Source organism: Oncorhynchus masou, chromosome 8, assembly GCF_036934945.1.
Source record: "Oncorhynchus masou masou isolate Uvic2021 chromosome 8, UVic_Omas_1.1, whole genome shotgun sequence".
Lineage (NCBI taxonomy): Eukaryota > Metazoa > Chordata > Actinopteri > Salmoniformes > Salmonidae > Oncorhynchus > Oncorhynchus masou.
In genome coordinates this window covers 10521861-10542882 of record NC_088219.1, presented here as the reverse complement: position 1 = coordinate 10542882, position 21022 = coordinate 10521861, and the positions used below count along the sequence as shown (strand labels likewise).

Below are 21022 nucleotides of genomic sequence, written 5' to 3'. Positions count from 1 at the left end.
TGCTGTTTAGCAGTCTGATGGCCTTGAGATACAGTTGAAGTCGGAAGTTTGCATACACCTTAGCCAAATACATTTAAACTCAGTTTTTCACAATTCCTGATATTTAATCCTAGTAACAAGACCCAGTTTTAGGTCAGTTAGGATCACCACTTCATCTTAAGAATGTGAAATGTCAGAATAATAGTAGAGAGAATGATTTATTTCAGCTTTTATTTCTTTCATCACATTCCCAGTGGGTCAGAAGTTTACATACACTCAATTAGTATTTGGTAGCATTGCCTTTAAATTGTTTAACTTGGGTCAAACATTTTGAGTAGCCTTCCACAAGCTTCCCACAATAAGTTGGGTGAATTTTGGCCCATTCTGTCAGGATTTGGCCAGGGTTGTTCCGGTTTTTGGTCACTAGATGCCCCCATTGTGCTTTTTGACCTTTTGCTTTCCCTTGATCCCCATTATTATTTGCACCTGTGCCTTGTTACCCCTGATTGTATTTAAACCCTTAGTTTCCCTCAGTTCTTTGCTCTGTGTTTGTATGTTAGCACCCAGCCCTAGTATTCTGTGTACTCTTGTTGATCCCGGTGGACGCTCTTGTGGAATTCTGTTTTTTGATCTTGTTTATTTATTTTTGAGTATCTTTTGAGGCTTTTTATGCTTTACCTACCACCTTGTGGATTTACCTTTTTGTCTTGGAGGATTACCTTGTGGATTACCTTGTTCTTGTGGAATTCCTTTTGAGGTTGTGGAGTTACATGTTTTCCTGAAGGACTTCACTTTTTACTTTATTAAATACACCATCTCAAGTACTGCTGTGTCTGCCTCATCTTCTGGGTTCTGCTGACTATTCGTGGCTCAGTTGGTTAAGTGACTGTTTCTCACTCCGGAGACCCGGGTTTGTAACCGGGTCCTGACAGAAACACAGAGCCAAAAATGAACCCAGAGGCAGCCAGTTCCCAGGACCTTGTTGCCATGCTGTCCCACCACCAGGAGACTGTCCAACGCCACAAAGCCGCCCTGGTTCAGCAAGAGGCCTTAATGGCTAGACATTATCATCTTCTGTCGGAGATGCTGACTTCCATAAAGCAGATATCTGATCGACTTACCCCGGCAACAGTTCCCGTCCCAGTACCTCAGATTCATGTACCCATGGCAGTGAACCCCCTGGCTGAACCTCGTCTTCCACCTCCCCAACGGTTCTCAGGTGATCCAAGTGCTTGTAAAGGGTTTCTCACCCAATGTTCCCTCTCCTTCGAGCTGCAACCCTCGTCTTTTCCCACCGACCAGTCTAAGATCGCATATATCATCACCCTGCTGTCAGAAAAAGCCCTGGCCTGGGCTACTGCTGTGTGGGATGCCCATAGTTCCTGCTGTGCCAGCTACTCTGCCTTTGCTGAGGAATTCAAACAAGTGTTTCAAGGCCCAAGCAGTGGTCCTGACTCAGCCAAACAGCTCCTGACTCTCCACCAAGGTCGGCGCAGCGTGACGGACTATGCCATCCAGTTCCGCACGGTGGCAGCAGCGAGTGGCTGGAACAACCAGGCGCTCACGGTGTGCTTTCTGAAAGGCCTTTCTGACACTATCCAAGATGAACTGGCCACTCGGGAACCACCGGACAATCTCGAGTCCCTGATCAAGTTGGCCTCACGCATTGACCAGCGTCTGAGAGAGAGAGAACTCAACCGTAGACCTCTAGCCCCTATCAGTTCCAGCTCCGAGTCCCCACCTTTATCCTCGCTGGCTCCACCGGAACCCATGCAGATTGGATGCATCTCCCAGGCTGAGAGAGACCGTCGGATGAGGGAGCGACGCTGTCTATATTGCGGCAAACCGGGCCATTTCTGTTCCACGTGTCCCGGGCTCTAGGGAAACGCTCTGTCCCGTACAGACCGGGAGGAACTGTAACGGGAAACATATCCTCCTCCCATCCGTCCAACTCCCGTCTGCTCATTCCAGTCACCCTTTGCTGGGACAACCACAAGCTTCACCTTCAAGCCTTGGTAGACTCTGGAGCCGCAGGTAACTTCATGGATGGTGTCTGGGCGAAGGAGAATGGCGTTCCCTCTGAACCTCTAAGTGACCCCATGAGGGTTACTACATTGGATGGAAGCCCTTTGGGATCTGGACTTGTCACTCATGTCACTACCTCCTTGCGACTTTCAGTTTCACAACACCAGGAATTGATGAACTTTCATTTGATATCCTGTTCCGAGTTCCCTCTCGTCCTTGGATACCCCTGGCTTCACAGCCATAACCCTCACATCCACTGGTCTGTGGGCACTATCAAGCAGTGGGGTCCTACGTGCCAAGCTACTTGTATTTTCCCGAATTCCCCGAGTTCTACTCCCGAGTCTTTAGAATCCATCGACCTGACCCGAGTTCCAGAGTGTTACCATGACCTCAAACTGGTGTTTAGCAAACAGAGGGCCACCATGCTACCACCCCATAGACCTTACGATTGCCCCATCGACCTGTTTCCGGGCACTTGCCCCCCCAGGGGTCGGATCTTTTCCCTATCTCCACCCGAACGAGCTGCTATGGATACCTACATCAAGGACGCTCTGGAAGCAGGCCTCATGCGTCCATCCACCTCCCCGGCGGGAGCAGGGTTTTTCTTTGTGGCCAAGAAAGACGGTGGATTACGTCCCTGCATCGACTACCGGGGACTCAATGCCATAACCGTCCGTAACCGTTACCCGCTACCCCTTATGGCCACAGCCTTCGAGCTGCTCCAGGAAGCAGTTGTTTTCACTAAGCTTGACCTGCGGAACGCATACCATCTTGTGCGGATCAGACCTGGTGACGAGTGGAAGACCGCTTTCAACACGCCTACTGGTCACTATGAATACTTGGTGATGCCCTTCGGCCTGACCAACGCCCCAGCGGTGTTCCAAGCGCTCATAAACGATGTGCTTAGGGATATGCTTAACATATTTGTTTTCGTTTACTTGGATGACATCCTCATCTTTTCGAGCTCCCTTCAAGAACACACAAACCATGTCAGACAAGTACTCAAACGCCTCCTAGACAGCCATCTGTACGTTAAGCTGGAAAAATGTGAATTCCATTCATCCCGAGTACAATTCCTGGGATTTGTAGTGGAACCCGGTCGAGTCCAAATGGACCCCAGGAAGGTAGGGGCGGTAGTGGATTGGCCCACTCCCAAATCCATTAAGGAAGTTCAGCGTTTCCTGGGCTTCACAAACTTTTACTGCAAGTTCATCAAGAACTTCAGCTTGGTGGCAGCCCCTCTCTCAGCTTTAACCAAGGGTGGCAATGCAAGGTTTTTGTGGGGAAGAGAAGCTGAGACGGCCTTCCAAGGACTCAAGCAGCGCGTCCTCTCTGCTCCCATCCTGATACTACCGACTACGGATGAACCGTTTGTGGTGGAGGTAGACGCATCAGAGGTTGGTGTTGGAGCTGTCCTGTCTCAGAGGGGTGAAGACAAGAAGCTTCATCCGTGCGCTTTCTTCTCACACCGGCTTACCCCGGCTGAGAGGAACTACGATGTGGGGGATCGTGAACTCCTAGCGGTTAAGATGGCATTGAAGGAATGGAGACACTGGCTCGAGGGGGCTTCTCACCCGTTTCAAGTGCTTACGGACCACAAAAATCTGGAGTATATCCAGCAGGCGAAGCGGTTGAACTCTAGACAAGCTAGATGGTCTCTCTTCTTCAGTCGATTCCAGTTTATCCTCACCTATCGGCCCGGGTCGAAGAATCTCAAACCGGATGCCCTGTCCCGAGTCTACGCTCCTGCCATTCGAGATGACACGGACATGCCTGTCCTTCCTGCTGCTAAGATTGTGGCTCCGATCTCGTGGCAAGTTGAGGATACCGTGAGACGAGCTCAAGCTATCGAACCGGACCCGAAAGGAGGCCCTGCCAATCGGTTGTTTGTCCCCAAGGCAGTGAGGAATCAGGTCCTTCTGTGGGGGCACTCCTCTCGCCTCACCTGTCACCCGGGCGTAGGTCGCACCTTGGAGTTCATCCAGCGTAAGTTCTGGTGGCCTACCATAAGAGAAGACGTTGCCACTTTCGTCAATGCCTGCCCCGTGTGCTGCCAGGGCAAATCTTCTCACCTCCGCCCTCAAGGACTCCTTCACCCTTTACCTGTTCCCCACAGACCCTGGTCCCATATCTCATTGGACTTTATTACTGGCCTTCCTCCATCCCATGGCAATACTACTATCCTAGTCATAATCGACAGGTTTTCAAAGGCGGCCAGGTTCGTCCCTCTGACTAAGTTACCTTCTGCCAAGGAAACGGCTGAGTTGGTAATTAATCATGTGTTTCGAGTGTTCGGCATTCCTCAAGATATGGTTTCTGACAGAGGTCCCCAGTTCGCCTCAAGGTTTTGGAAGGCCTTCTGCCAACTTATGGGAGCTTCTGCCAGTCTATCTTCAGGGTACCATCCGGAGTCCAATGGCCAAACAGAGAGGATGAATCAAGAGCTGGAAACCACCCTCTGATGTATGACTCGTAACAACCCGTCCACATGGTCGTCCTTTATTGTTTGGGCCGAATACGCGCACAACACCTTGCGCTCCTCCTCCACTGGTATGTCCCCGCACGAGTGTCAGTTTGGCTATGCCCCTCCATTGTTCCCGGACCAGGAGGCAGAAGTCAGAGTGCCTTCAGCCTTGAAGTTCGTCAGACGCTGTCGGCTTATGTGGAGGAAGACCCGTCTTAATCTTATGCATTCCTCACAGAGGTACCAACAACAAGCCAACAGACGTCGCCGTCCCGGGCCTACCCTGCGCCCCGGCCAGAGAGTCTGGCTCTCCACAAGAGACTTACCACTACGGGTGGAGTCTCGCAAGCTGTCCCAAAGATACATCGGTCCCTTTAAGGTTGCCAGGAGAGTTAACCCAGTTTCTTATCGCCTACACTTACCCAGATCCCTTAAGATTAATCCCACGTTTCACATTTCCTTATTAAAACCTGTTGTTTTTTCTCCCCTTGTCCCGGCAGACAGACCTCCCCCTCCGCCACGTGTCATTGGAGGCCAGCTGGCTTATACCGTCCATCGGATACTGGATTCCCGCCGGGTGCAGCGGTCCTGGCAGTATCTGGTGGACTGGGTAGGCTACGGTCCCGAGGAGCGCTCCTGGGTTCCTGCCAAAGACATACTGGACCCTGACCTCATTCGTCAGTTCAGGGCCCTCCACCCCGAGAGAGCTGGTAGGAACGTCAGGAGCCGTTCCTAGGGGGGGGATTCTGTCAGGATTTGGCCAGGGTTGTTCCGGTTTTTGGTCACTAGATGCCCCCATTGTGCTTTTTGACCTTTTGCTTTCCCTTGATCCCCATTATTATTTGCACCTGTGCCTCGTTTCCCCTGATTGTATTTAAACCCTTAGTTTCCCTCAGTTCTTTGCTCTGTGTTTGTATGTTAGCACCCAGCCCTAGTATTCTGTGTACTCTTGTTGATCCCGGTGGACGCTCTTGTGGAATTCTGTTTTTTGTTCTTGTTTATTTATTTTTGAGTATCTTTTGAGGCTTTTTATGCTTTACCTACCACCTTGTGGATTTACCTTTTTGTCTTGGAGGATTACCTTGTGGATTACCTTGTTCTTGTGGAATTCCTTTTGAGGTTGTGGAGTTACATGTTTTCCTGAAGGACTTCACTTTTTACTTTATTAAATACACCGTCTCAAGTACTGCTGTGTCTGCCTCATCTTCTGGGTTCTGCTGACTATTCGTGGCTCAGTTGGTTAAGTGACTGTTTCTCACTCCGGAGACCCGGGTTTGTAACCGGGTCCTGACACATTCCTCCTGAAAGAGCTGGTGGAACTGAGTCAGGTCTGCAGGCCTTGACTTTGTTGTCCTTAAGCCATTTTGCCACAACTTTGGAAGTATGCTTGGGATCATTGTCCATTTGGAAGACTCATTTGCGACCAAAGCTTTAACTTCCTGACTGATGTCTTGAGATGTTGCTTCAATATATCCACATAATTTTCCTGCCTCATGATGTCATCTATTTTGTGAAGTGCACCAGTCCCTCCTGCAGCAAAGCACCCCAACAACATAATGCTGCCACCCCGTTCTTTACGGGTGGGATGGTGTTCTTCGGCTTGCAAGCCTCCCCTTTCTTCCTCCAAATATAATGATGGTCATTATGGCTAAACAGTTCTATTTTTGTTTCATCAGACCAGAGGATATTTCTCCAAAAACTACAATCTTTGTCCCCATGTGCAGTTGCAAACCGTAGTCTGGCTTTTTTATGGCGGTTTTGGAGCAGTGGCTTCTTCCTTGCTGAGCGGCCTTTCAGGTTATGTCGATATAGGACTCGTTTTACTGTGGATATAGATGCTTTTGTACCTGTTCCCTCCAGCATCTTCACAAGGTCCTTTGCTGCTGTTCTGGGATTGATTTGCACTTGTCACACCAACGTACGTTCATCTCTAGGAGACAGGCGTTTGGAAATTGCTCCCAAGTATGAACCAGATGTGGAGGTCTACAATTTTCTTTTTTTTTAGATTTCATTTAGATTTCATTTGATTTTCCCATGATGTCAAGCAAAGAGGCACTGAATTTGAAGGGAGGCCTTGAAATTCATCCACAGGTACACCTCCAATTGACTCAAATGATGTCAATTAGCCTATCAGAAGCTTCTAAAGCCATGACATAATTTTATGGAATTTTCCAAGCTGTTTAAAGGCACAGTCAACTTAGTGTATGTATACTTCTGACCCACTGGAATTGTGATACAGTAGATTATAAGTGAAATAATCTGTCTGTAAACAATTGATGGAACAATTATTTGTGTCATGCACAAATTAGATGTCCTAACCGACTTGCCAAAATTATAGTTTGTTAACAAGAAATTTGTGGAGTGGTTGAAAAACGAGTTTTAATGATTCCAACCTAAGTATATGTAAACTTCCAACATCAACTGTAGAAGCTGTTTTTCAGTCTCTCGGTCCCAGCTTTGATACACCGGTACTTACCTCTCGTTCTGGATGGTAGTGGGGTGAACAGGCAGTCACCTGAAACCCTGACAAGCTTTTTCAGATGCACAATTGAGAGCATCCTGTCGGGCTGGTACAGCAACCGCACCGCCTTCAACCGCAAGGCTTTCCAGAGGGTGGGTCAGTTAGGATCTGCACAACGCATCACAGAGGGAGGGCAAACTACCTGCCCTCCATGACACCATGACAGCTCAGCCCCTCTATCAGCCCTTTATCAACCGTCTATCAGCCCCTCTATCAACCGTCTATCAGCGCCTCTATCAACCCTTCTATCAGCCCCTCTATCAGCCCCTCTATCAGCCCGACAGAACATGCACACAGGCGTACACCCACACACAGAGGACGCTGGGTGCTGCGCAAAAACATGTTATTGGACAGAAGCCAAATATCTCCAAAATAACACAGTCATCCTGACCAGCATCTGAAACAACACAGCCATCCTGACCAGCATCCAAAACAACACGGCCATCCCGACCAGCATCCAAAACAACACGGCCATCCCGACCAGCATCCAAAACAACACGGCCATCCCGACCAGCATCCAAAACAACACGGCCATCCCAACCAGCATCCAAAACAACACGGCCATCCCGACCAGCATCCAAAACAACACGGCCATCCCGACCAGCATCCGAAACAACACGGCCATCCCGACCAGCATCCGAAACAACACGGCCATCCCGACCAGCATCCGAAACAACACGGCCATCCCGACCAGCATCCGAAACAACACGGCCATCCCGACCAGCATCCGAAACAACACGGCCATCCCGACCAGCATCCGAAACAACACGGCCATCCCGACCAGGATCCGAAACAACACGGCCATCCCGACCAGCATCCGAAACAACACGGCCATCCCGACCAGCATCCAAAACAACACGGCCATTCCGACCAGCATCCAAAACAACACGGCCATCCCGACCAGTATCCAAAACAACACGGCCATCCCGACCAGCATACCGATTTCACCACACATATACACACACAAGCTGGCATGCAGGAATGTACACACACATACACACAAATACAGAAGATCACACAAACACAGCCACACAATCACACAGACACATGATCACACAGACACATGATCACACAGACACACGATCACACAGACACACGATCACACAGACACACGATCACACAGACACACGATCACACAGACACACGATCACACAGACACACGATCACACAGACACATGATCACACAGACACATGATCACACAGACACACGATCACACAGACACACTCTCAAGCAGGAACATGTAGTATTCAGAAACACGTACACCACAAATGTAAAGTCATGCTCACATTGATTCTACCTCCTTGTTCAAAAAGGCAAAACAAATCCCATTCCAAATGTCCCATTTCACAAAATATGATGATGATGATTATGCTGATGAAGGTGGTAGATAGAGCTGAGGAGAAAAGGACGTGTTGAAGATTGATTGATGCTTTGGTTCAGGAGGCTCTGAGGCAGTCTGGTACGGGCAGTAGAAACATAGTAGTAGTCTGTATTGGTAGTAGTAGTCGATACAGTAATACCCGTAGCAGTAACTGTAGTAACAGTGACAGCAGCACTAGTAGTAGTGACTGCAGTAGTAGCAGCAGAAGCAGTAGTAGTAGTACTGTAGCAGTAGCAGCAGCAGTAGTGGTAGTAGTAGTAGGTGTATTAGTAGTAGTAGTAGTAGTAGTACTGTAGCAGCACCAGCAGTAGCAGTAGCAGTAGTAGTAGTAGTAGTAGTAGTGGTAGTAGTAGTAGTAGTAGGTGTATTAGTAGTAGTAGAAGTAGTAGTAGTAGCAGTAGTAGTAGTAGGTGTATTAGTAGTAGTAGAAGTAGTAGTAGTAGTAGTAGCAGTGGTAGTAGTAGTAGTAGTAGGTATATTAGTAGTAGTAGTAGTAGTAGTAGTGGTAGTAGTAGTAGTAGGTATATTAGTAGTAGTAGTAGTAGTAGTAGTGGTAGTAGTAGTTGTAGTAGGTATATTAGTAGTAGTAGTAGAAGTAGTAGAAGTATTAGTAGTAGTAGTAGCAGTGGTAGTAGTAGTAGTACGGTCGCAGCAGCAGCAGTTGTAGTAGTACCAGCAGCAGCAGCAGTAGTAGTAGTAGTAATAATAGTAGTAGTAGCAGTAGTAGCAGCAGAAGTAGCAGTAATAGTAGTAGTAGTAGTAGTAGTAGTAGCAGCAGCAGTAGTGGTAATGGTAGTAGTAGTAGTAGTAGTAGCAGTAGTAGTAGTAGTAGTAGTTGTAGCAGTAGTAGCAGCAGAAGCAGCAGTAGTAGTAGTAGTAGTAGTAGTAGTAGTAGCAGTAGTAGAAGCAGCAGCAGTAGTAGCAGCAGAAGCAGCAGTAGTAGTAGTAGTAGTAGCAGTAGTAGTAGTAGCAGTAGTAGTAGCAGCAGCAGTAGTAGTAGTAGTAGCAGCAGTAGTAGTAGTAGCATCAGCAGTAGTAGTGGTGGTAGTAGCAGTAGTAGCAGCAGAAGCAGCAGTAGTGGTGGTAGTAGTAGTAGTGGTAGTGGTGGTAATGGTAGTAGTGGTAGTAGTAGTAGTAGTAGCAGCAGCAGTAGTAGTAGTAGTAGTAGCGGCGGTGGTAGCGGTGGTAGTGGTAGCAGCGGTGGTGGTGGTAGCGGCGCGGCGTGGTAGTGGTGGTGGTGGTGGTGGTGGTAATGGCAGCGGTGGCAGCGGTGGCAGCGGTGGTGGTAGCGGCGGTGGTAGTGGTAGTGGTGGTGGTAGTGGTGGTAGCAGAAGTAGCGGTGGTAGTGGTGCAGCGGTGGCGGTGGCGTGGTGGCGGTGGCGGTGGTGGTGGTGGTAGTGGTAGTGGTGGTGTGGTAGCAGCGGTGGCAGCGGTGGTAGTAGCAGCGGTAGTAGTGTAGTAGGTGGTGGTGGTAGTGTAGCAGAGTAGCAGTGGTAGTAGTAGCAGCGTGGCAGTGGTAGCGGTGGCGGTGGTGGTAGTAGTAGTAGTAGCAGCAGCGGTAAAAGTAGTAGCAGCGGTAGTAGTAGTAGTAGTGGTAGTAGTAGTAGTAGTAGCAGCAGTAGTAATAGTAGTAGTGGTAGTAGTAGTAGCAGTAGTAGTAGTAGTAGTGGTAGTAGTAGTAGTAGCAGCAGTAGCAGTAGTAGTAGTAGCAGCAGTAGCAGTAGTAGTAGTAGCAGCAGTAGCAGCAGCAGTAGCAGCAGCAGTAGAAGCAGCAGTAGAAGCAGCAGAAGTAGTTGTAGTAGTGGTAATGGTAGTAGTAGTAGTAGTGGTAGTAGTAGTAGTAGTAGTAGCAGCAGCAGCAGCAGTAGTAGTAGTAGTAGTAGCAGCAGTAGCAGCAGCAGTAGAAGCAGCAGAAGTAGTTGTAGTAGTGGTAATGGTAGTAGTAGTGGTAGTAGTAGTAGTAGTAGTAGTAGTAGTAGTGGTAATGGTAGTAGTAGTAGTGGTAGTAGTAGTAGTAGTAGCAGCAGCAGTAGTAGTAGTAGTAGCAGCAGCAGCAGTAGTAGTAGTAGCAGCAGTAGTGGTGGTAATGGTAGTAGTAGTAGTAGCAGCAACAGTAGTAGCAGCAGTAGCAGTAGTAGTAGCAGCAGAAGCAGCAGTAGTAGTAGTAGTAGTAGTAGTAGTAGTAGTAGTAGTAGTGGTAATAGTAGTAGTAGTGGTAATGGAGTAGTAGTGGTAATGGTAGTAGTAGTAGTAGCAGCAACAGTAGTAGCAGCAGCAGTAGAAGTTCGCTAGTATCCTGGTAAGACTGATGCTTTAGTTAACAGGATGACCAGATAGTCTGGAGTTGAAGGATCTCTTTTATATACTCTCTCTGTGGCCCCTCCCTCTATAGCGCCTCCCATGACAACAAGGCTTCTAGAATCATAATACAGCCTGTCGGTCTGTCCCCCCTAACATACTGATACTTACTGCTTTCAGAACCTGCTTGACTGTCTCCCTGTTCCCCACATAACCTCTATTCAGAGATAGATAGAGAGGAATTTTTCCCTCCTCCCTCACTCTCTACGTTATTTCTCGGTTGTTGTGCAACAGAGAAGGAACAGATTCCAGAGCAGAGAGTCACAGCTCTGTTGTAAAACCTATTGGCAACACTGACTCTGTTTTTCTTTTTCTCTCTCCTTGTTATCAAAACCATGTGTGTGTGTGTGTCTGTCGGTGACTGTGTGGGTGTGTGCACATGTTAAGGTCTAGGAAGGACAGAAGGGACACATGGGAGGACAGGAGAGGGTAAAGAAAAAGATAGAGAGAGGAAAGGAGACAAGAGAGGAGAGGAAACAAGAAGAAAAGGAGGGGAGGTGAGAGGACAAGAGAGGAAAAAGACATGCAGGCAGACACATCAGGTAAAAATTGGATAATTGAAGAGATGAGAGTGAGGGAGGATAGGAGAAGAGCTTGGCAGGGTAGAAAGGAGATACAAAGAGAATGGAGAGGATGAGTGGAGAGAGAGCATTTTTGTGTGAGAAAGGTCAGAAGGGAGGTTGTTTGTGTGTGTGAGAGAAAGCAGGACAGGGAGAGAGACAGAGAAAGAGAGAGGGAGAGAGAGGTCAGGAAAGTGGTAGTGTGGATCGGATGGTATAGTACTTCCTGTCAACCACATCACGCAGCTGCCCCCACTTCCTGAAGATAAAGGACACACACACACACAACAAAATAAATACATAAGCACCTACATATATTACAACCACCAACCCACACCACAATCAAATCCACTACACCCACAATCTACGCCCACTCACAATCTACATACACAAGTGGTGTAAAGTACTTAAGTAAAAAATACTTTAAAGTACTTCTTAAGTTGTTTTTTTTGTGTTTCTGTACTTGACTTTACTATATATACTTTTACTTCACTACATTCCTAAAAAAACAATTTACTTTTTACTCCATACATTTTCCCTGATACCCAAAAGTACTCATTACATTTGGAATGCTTAACAGGACAGGAAAATGGTCTAATTCACACACTTATCAAGAGAACATCCCTGCTCATCCCTACTGCCTTTGATCTGGCGGACTCACTAAACACAAATGTTTTTATTTGTGAAATGATGTCTGAGTGTTGGAGTGTGCCCCAGACTATCCATAAATCAAACAGAAAAAAATAAAATGGTGCCATCTGGTTGGCTTGATATAAGGATTATTTAATTATTTATACTTTTACTTTGATACTTAAGTATATTTTAGCAATTATATTTACTTTTGATACTTTTGAGTATTGGCTTCTGGACCACTCTCAGATGAAAGCAGGGGAGAGGGAAAGAGAGAGGGAGAGGGAAAGAGAGAGGGAGAGGGAAAGAGAGAGGGAGAGGGAAAGAGAGAGGGAGAAGGAAAGAGAGAGGGAGAAGGAAAGAGAGAGGGAGAGGGAAAGAGAGAGGGAGAAGGAAAGAGAGAGGGAGAGGGAAAGAGAGAGGGAGAAGGAAAGAGAGAGGGAGAGGGAAAGAGAGAGGGAGAGGGAAAGAAAGAGGGAGAAGGAGAGGGAAAGAGAGAGGGAGAGGGAAAGAGAGATGGAGAAGGAGAGGGAAAGAGAGAGGGAGAGGGAAAGAGAGAGGGAGAAGGAAAGAGAGAGGGAGAGGGAAAGAGAGAGGGAGAGGGAAATAGAGAGGGAGAAGGAAAGAGAGAGGGAGAGGGAAAGAGAGAGGGAGAAGGAAAGAGAGGGAGAGGGAAAGAGAGAGGGAGAGGGAAAGAGAGAGGGAGAGGGAAAGAGAGAGGGAGAGGGAAAGAGAGAAGGGAGGGGAAAATAAAGAGGGATTGATATTCTCAACCTATCTGGAAGCAATCATGATGAGAGTAACACGCACAAGCTTTCACTACCAAAGAACACGGAGTCCTTGCCCACTTCCAACAAACACATACTCTCTCACATGCACACGAGCAGTCAGAAATCAGTGACAGATATGACAACTTTTCTAGCATGAGAGCTACTTTAAAAAAAAGTCTACATGTCACGAGCAACACATTTTTTTCTAGACTGCGCACACTTGAAACATGGCCAAATTCTTCACAATTCCTACACTGCAGTGGTTTGGGGATGCACGCTTTACGGTGTATTTTACACAACCAAGCTTCACATGCGTAGGTATTTGCTCTTTATCAAAAAACAACAGGGCCGAAACGTTCTTTTTTCCCTCCCTTCGCCCAGCGGGTCCGACGCCGGGCACCAACCACACCAGGAATTCTCTTCATGTATTCAGCCTGGACGTCGTTAACGCCGAGATGACTCCTTTGACGGGAGTGTCACACCCTGATCATAGTTTGCTTTGTATGTTTCTATGTTTTGTTTGGTCAGGGTGTGATCTGAGTGGGCATTCTATGTTGGATGTCTAGTTTGTCTGTTTCTGTGTTTGGCCTGATATGGTTCTCAATCAGAGGCAGGTGTTAGTCATTGTCTCTGATTGGGAGCCATATTTAGGTAGCCTGTTTTGTCATTGTGGGTTGTGGGTGATTGTCTATGTTAGTTGCTTGTGGCAGCACAGTTCTCATTATAGCGGCACAGTTGTTTATTGGTTTGTATTCAGTGGTCAGTGCTTTCTTTAATTAAAAAAAATCATCATGAACACATACCACGCTGCATTTTGGTCCGCTCCTTACCACGATCGTGACAAAATCACCCACCACAACAGGACCAAGCGGCGTGGTGACAGGCAGTGGCAGCAGGAGCAGCACAAGGAGGACTGGACATGGGAGGAAGAGTTGGACAGAAAAGGACCCTGGGCACAGCCAGGAGAATATCTTTGACCCAAAGAAGAGCTGGAGGCGGAGAGGTGCTGGTCTGAAGCAGCATGGCGGCGTGGGAGGAAGCCCGAGAGTCAGCCCCAAAAATTTCTTGGGGGGGGCACACAGGAAGTGTGGTGAAGCCAGGTAGGAGACCTGCACCGACTTCCTGTGCTTACCGGAGGGCGAGAGAGACCGGGCAGGCACCATGTTATTCTGTGAAGCGCACGGTGTCCCCGGTGCGTGTGCATAGCCCAGTGAGGTACATACCAGCTCCTCGTATCGGCCGGGCTAAAGTGGGCATCGAGCCAGGTGCCATGAAGACTACTCTACGCATCTGGTCTCCAGTGCATCTCCTCGGGCTGGCATACATGACACCAGCCTTACGCATGGAGTCCCCGGTTCGCCTGCACAGCCCAGTGTGTGCTATTCCACCTCGCCGCACTGGCAGGGCGACCGGGTGCATTCAACCAGTTAAGGTTGGGCAGGCTCTGTGCTTAAGAGCTCCAGTGCGCCTGCACGGTCCGGTCTATCCAGTACCGCCTCCACACACCGGCCCTCCGGTGGCAGCTCCCCGCACCAGGCTTTCTGTGCGTGTCCTCGGCCCAGCACCACCAGCGCCGGCACCACGCACCAGGCCTACAGTACGCCTCGCCTGTCCAGTGCTGCCAGAGCCTTCCTCCTCTCCAGTGCCTACAGGTGTTCCCGCCTGTTCGGCGCTGCCGGAGTCCCAGTCCAGAGGCGCCAGAGCCTCCCCCCTCAGTCCAGTGGGGTCCTTTAGTAGGGTTGCCAGTTCTAGGTCGGCGGCGAGGGTCGCCGCTCAAAGGACGCTACTAAAGTGGACTAAGACTATGGTGAAGTGGGGGCCACGTCCCGAGCCATAGTCATTGTCTCTGCTTGGGAGCCATATTTAGGTAGCCTGTTTTGTCGTTGTGGGTGATTGTCTATGTTAGTTGCTTGTGTCAGCACAGTTATCATTATAGCTTCACGGTCGTTTATTGTTTTGTTAAGTTTGTATTCAGTGTTCAGTGATTTCTTTAATTAAAAAAATCATCATGAACACATACCACGCTGCATTTTGGTCCGCTCCTTACGACGATCGTGACAGGGAGCTCTACTTCGAAGTTCAAAACACAACATTTCTGTTGTCTGGATTATTTTGAGGCCCATTGTTATCTTACTCTACTCTTCAGAAATACAATTAATCAAAATAAGATGACTTCTGGTCACTCTGACAGCCTCCCACCTTTACAAGCGCATACTTCACACTTTTCGACACCTCAAGCGGGTATCCTACATACAATATGCATCCTTACTCAGCAAATGCATGCCAACAGGAAGCGATTCCTTATCATTTACACACGTATCCTCCACTACAATTTTTGACAATTTCCTTTTTGTTCCAGTTTTCGATGCTACCGTTGTCCATTCAGAACATGGTCTTCACCAACTTTGCTCCACGCGTTGCTTAATTCGAACTCAGCCTCCACTTCAGCCATCTTCACATCACCATACAATCAGAATAAGACTCCTGTCCTGTATACTTCGTAATTTAATAATTAGGGTGAAAATGATGGAAAATATTTAGAATTATTGATTTATACTAGTTATCATAGAAAGAATACTTTAAAGTATTTATATAAGATATTACGTGATTTATTTGTATATATAAAAAAAAAAATCTCAAGCCTAAATGGTCAAATCTTTTTTTTTTATTTGGCACATGCGTTGAATACAACAGGTGTAGACCTTACAGTGAAATGCTTATTTACAAGCCCTTAACCAACACTGCAGCTTTAAGAAGAAAAAATATATATTGATATGCACAACTGATCAAAAGTTTTAGAACACCTCATTCAAGGGTTTTTCTTTATTTTGAGCTATTTTTACATTGTAGAATTATAGTGAAGACATCTAAACTCCTTGGCAATTTTTTGGGCCTTCAGCTGCCATCGCCTGGTATAGAGGTCCTGGATGGCAGGAAGCTTGGCACCGATGTACTGGGCGGTACGCACTCAATCAAATTTTATTGGTCACATACACATAGTTAGCAGATGTTAATGCGAGTGTAGCGAAATGCTTGTGCTTCTAGTGACAATGGGGGCATGCTCGGTCCTCCTTTTTCTGTAGTCCACAAACATCACATTTGTCTTGCTCACATTGAGGGAGAGGTTGTTATCCTGGCACCACACTGCCAGGTCTCTGACCTCCCTATAGGCTGTCTCATTGTCAGTGATCAGGCCCACCACTGTTGTGTTGTCTGCAAACTTAATGTTGTTGGAGTCGTGCTTGGCCATGCAGTCATGGGTAAACAGTAAACAATGTTTTTTTGAGTGGGTACCCCTATCATTTATTGCACCACACAGAATTTCCTGTATGTTTTGTAACAGTAAAAGGTGGTCCATTCTACTTTCTATAGTTTACACCCACAGGAGCGTCACTGCTCATTTTGCGTTAAAGAGTTTCCCATCAGCTTAAATGTAGTATGTTTTTTAGACTGGACATAAATATTACAGCAGACATAATTGCCTGTGTGTTATGTCGCAGTGAAAGCGGGGTCCAGTCTACTCGGGAGCACGTCTCGTGTACAAATCCATAGAGTTTACACCCAGTGGAGCATCAATGCTCATTTTATGAACAGTGCAATATGCCTGTCCAATATGAAAAAACTATTGCATTTAAGATGATGGGCAACTCTTTAAGGGCTGCAAAAAGAGCAGTAAACTCTGTGAATTTGGAAATTAAAGGTGCTCCTGAGTAAAAATGGACCCCCTTTTACTGTGTGACACAATGTGGAGAAAACTGTGCATGTCCAATATGAACAACATATGAACACCGTGTAATACAAATCGGCTAAATAACAATAGGATTTAAATGTATTTTCTAAAGTTGATTATTATAGTTATAATATTAATATGGTTATTACTATTATTAATAGTAGCATAAATAATGTTTTGTTATTTGTATTACTGTTGCTACCATAATAACTATCTAGTAATCATTACCTTTAATAAATTATTTGTGCAATTAAGGCTATTAATGATTATTTTTTTGTAATATTGTTAAACAAAGTTCTCTAACATTTCTTAATAAAATTGAAGGAATTTCAACAATTAGTATTGTTTTTTGCCGTCTTCATTGCGATACTTTTATTTTGAAGTCACGGGCTCTTGCCATGTCTTACCAGTGAATATCGAAGAGGTGAAGCGAGAGCTTTTTCTACGCCCATAATCCGTCCACGAAAATAAGCCGCCGGAGTGAGGAATTTTAGTATGGAAGGCAGTCCAGTGTCGAATTTGGTCAACAACATTTTTTATTCCCAATTTGCTACGTGAGGCTTGTTTTATTCGAATAGAAGTTTCGGAATGGTTAGGTTGTTATGAATGCACTGATGTAAGTGGACGCACTTGGCATTTCTTGTAACTTTGAAACAAGTTGTGGCTGTCAAAGAGATAAGAGGACTCATCGTGGAAATAACACGTTTTAGCGTGGACGTTGTCATTGAGGGCTTCCACCTTTTTAAAGTAGTCATCTGGGCTTCCTATGAGTTGGGAGCAATCAGCCAACGAATTAGAAAATTGACTGCTTTTAAATGGAAATAGCCTCAATGGCACGTCCCATGCTGTCACAGACGCTTTAATGGCACAGATAGATCTGGCTTTTCAAAGGTTTATCACCTGGCCAATTCCTGTGTTAGCTCGGAACTCTGCTATGCCTAGGAACCATCAACTTAGCTTCTGTTTCCAACGACCACTATTTTCAGACGGACCTGTACCACCGGATGAATCAAGTTTTCACTTGACAAGGAAACTTAACTCCAAAAATAAATTCAGTCTACAAATCAAAGTGCCATAGTGTGGAGCTAACTTAATTGGTAAAAGTACCAATATTTGTAAGATAATAATGCCTAACCAGTCAGTTTAATTAACTAGCTGTCGTTAACTTTCTGCAAACATGGCGACTGTAACTCGAGCAGCACCGCTCCGGATCCTGTGCATACACGGTTACCGACAGAACAGCGGCTCGTTTCGCGAGAAGACTGGGGCCCTACGGAAGCTCCTGAAGAAGTATGTGGAGCTGGTTTACATGAGTGCGCCTCACCGGGTACCGCAAACAGTCGACGGTGGGTCACATTCTGATCCCCAATGTCAACATGACATAACAGTAAACAGTTGGGTGGGGTATTTACACATGGGCTGTGTACAGGTGCAGTGATCGGTAAGCTGCTCTGACAGCTGATGCTCAAAGTTAGTGAGGAAGATATGTCTCCAGCTTCAGTGATTCAGTAATGGTTAAGACCTGGGGAGTTTTTCAGGATAAAAAAAAGAAACGGAATGGAGCTAAGCACAGCCAAAATCCTAGAGAAAAACCTGGTTCAGTCTGCTTTTCACCAGACACTGGGAGATTAATTCACCTTTCAGCAGGACAATAACCTAAAACACAAGGCCAAATATACACTGGAGATGCTTACCAAGAAGACAGTGAATGTTCCTGAGCGGCCGAGTTAGTTTTGACTTGAATCTACTTAAATCTTTGTCGAGTTCAGAAAATGGTTGTCTTGCAATGATCAATAACCAATTTGACAGAACTTTAGCTAACTATATAGCCACTGAAATGGATTATGTTGTGTTATTTGACATGTCAAATAGTGTTATTTGACCCTAACCACGTTCCATAGAAATCCAGGTTGAGAATGAAATGACTGAACAAATGAACAACGAAACAGCACTGCAAGAAATAGGTTTTGATGATGTTTTACTGGTAATGGGGACATACGTAAATGCCAACAAAATAACTTTTTGGTCAGTGTGGTGTGTGTGTGTGTAACCTTTATTTAACTAGGCAAGTCGGTTAAGAGCAAATTCTTATTTACAATGGCGGCCCAGACGACACTGGGCCAATTGTGCGCTGCCCTATGGGACTCCCAATCATCAACCAGGGACTGTAGTGGCACGGAAAATATTGGATATCTGTGCATTACTAGTTACTATTGTGGCTTAACTACAATGTTGTTGATCCATCCTCAGTTTTCTCCTACCATAGTCATTACACTCTGTAACTGTTTTACAGTCACCATTGGCCTCATGGTGAAATCGCTGAGCGGTTTCCGTCCTCTCTGGCATCTGAGTTAGGAAGGACGCCTGTATCGTTGTAGTGACTGGGTGTATTGATACACCAACCAAAGTGTACTCCTCTACGCTGCTGCTATTCTCTTATCTATGCGTAGTCACTTTAATAGCTCTACCTACATGTACATATTACCTCAGTACATTGTTATTTACTGCTGCTCTTTAACTATTTGTTAATCTTATCTCTTACTTTTTTGGGGGTTATTTTCTTAACTGCATTGCTGGTTAAGGGCTTGTAAGTAAGCATTTCAATGTAAGGTTGTATTCGGCGCATGTGACGACTAACAATTAATTTGAATGAATAACTTCACCATTATCAATGGAATTTTCAATATCTTTTTTAAATTTATTTTTTACCCATCTACCAATTGGTGGTCTTTGTGGTTGAATCTGAGTTTGAAATGTACTGCTCGACTGAGGGACCTTAAAGATAATCTTGATAATGTTTACATTTGAGTCATTTAGCGACTTGCAGTAGTGAGTGCATACCTTTTTGTACAGGTCCCCTGTGGGAATCGAACCCACAACCCCGGCGTTGCAATCGCCAACTGAGTCGCATGTGATAAGAGATGAGGTAGTCATTCAATCATGTTCAACACTATTATTAGTGTCCAACATATGTGACATTTTTACTCCTGAACTTATTGACTCAATATGTTTTCAGTTTTAAAATGTTTTATTATTTTTAGTTTCCACTTTAACATTATGGGGTAAAACTGTAATCAATTTTAAATTCAGGCTGCTATACAACAACATTTAGTCAAGGGGTGTGAATACTTTCTGAAAGCACAGTGAGTATACCAAACATTAGGAACACCTTCCTAATATTGAGTTGCATCCCTCCCCATTTGCCCTCAGAACAGCCTTAATTAATCAGGGGGATGGACTCTACAAGGAGTGGAAAGTGTTCTACAGGGATGCTGGCCCATGTTGACTCCAATGCTTCCCACAGTTGTGTCAAGTTGCCTTGATGTCCTTTGGGTGATGGACCATTCTTGATACACACGGGAAAGGGAAACTGTTGAGCGTGAAAAACCCAGCATCTATTGTCTTGCCCATTCACCCTCTGAACAGCACACACACACTCTCAATTCTTCTTTAACCCGTCTCCTCCCCTTCATCTAAACTGATTTGAAGTGTATTTAACAAGTGACATCAATAAGGGATCATAGCTTTCACCTGGATTCACTGGTCAATCTATGTCATGGAAAGAGCAGGTGGTCTTAATGTTTGGATACTCCGTTAATATTCTGACTGAACAGTGCTGTGAGGATAGGGATTTTGGTAATACATGGCTTTTTGACTGGTACCTATCAGGGTGATCACATACAGATTTCAACTAAATGCAATATCAACTTAGTTTAATACTCTCTTTCTTGCCCTTCTACCTCTCTTTTCTCTCTGACTCCAGCAGCCCAAGGGAAGGAGAATGAAGTGGGCCCTGGAGGTGATGAGGCCCCCAGGGGATGGTGGTTCTCTGACACCCAGGCTCGGAGCTTCGATGCCGGGCAGCAGTGTCAGGCGAGCCTGGGGCTTGAGGAGAGTGTGGAGGCTGTGAGGACAGCAGTGAATGACCTGGGCCCGTTTGACGGTGTGCTCGGGTTCAGCCAGGGCGCTGCTCTAGTTGCCATGCTCTGTTGTATACAGGAGCAGAATCTAGAACCACAATTCCAGTTCCGCTTCGCTATCCTGGTGGCCGGGTTCCGGAGTGCTTGTTTGGAACACCAGGGGTTCTATGGCAGCCCTGCTCCACTCGCCATCCCGTCCCTGCACGTCTTTGGACAGGAAGACCAGGTCATTTCTGATAGGATGAGCCGGGAGCTCCTTCCCCTGTTCCAGGAGCCTCAGGTGCTGACTCATCCTGGTGGCCATTTTGTGCCAGCGGCCTCGGCACACAGACAGACCTATCAGGAGTTTCTCAAGAGGTTTCAGTAAGGGAAGGAGAAGCATGGAAACTATTCCATCCTAGAAGTTTCAGAGGAGGTAAATGTCTGAAAATGAAGAGCATAACTTCATGTGGATGTTGCTCATCCAAAGACAGCAAGTAACGAGAATGTTGATTTAAGTTAACACAGTTATCTTGTGTATCCAGAAATTGTAAAAATATTTTATTGGAAAGTGTCTTTAATTTTCATACAATGTTAGTAGGCTACCACAGTAACAAAATGACTCCATAACAATTCTATTGTCATTCTCAGGGGGGGTATAACATTTTTGTTGAAAAATAAATTCCAATAAACATTGACATTTA

General features: G+C 46.1%; 1 protein-coding gene across 2 annotated transcripts; it reads left to right on the top strand.

The window, feature by feature from the left end:
• Positions 1-16852: 16852 nt before the first annotated feature.
• On the top strand, positions 16853-21022 carry ovca2 (OVCA2 serine hydrolase domain containing). 2 transcript variants are annotated; one of them, XM_064971424.1, is made up of 2 exons: positions 16853-17765; positions 20186-21022. In XM_064971424.1, the coding sequence occupies exons 1-2, from the start codon at positions 17597-17599 to the stop codon at positions 20704-20706; spliced, it is 690 nt and encodes a 229-aa protein (XP_064827496.1). In that variant the 5' UTR covers positions 16853-17596; the 3' UTR covers positions 20707-21022. The 2 variants fall into 2 exon arrangements, with proteins under 2 accessions (XP_064827496.1, XP_064827495.1); XM_064971423.1 differs by having other exon boundaries at positions 16854-17765; positions 20183-21022.

Excerpts from the sequence above, each read along its gene's own strand:
- ovca2 (XM_064971423.1), top strand. The coding sequence starts at position 17,597 with ATGGCGACTGTAACTCGAGCAGCACCGCTCCGGATCCTGTGCATACAC. Across the intron at positions 17,766-20,182 it reads GGTACCGCAAACAGTCGACG|CAGCCCAAGGGAAGGAGAAT; the intron begins GTGGGTCACATT and ends CTCTGACTCCAG.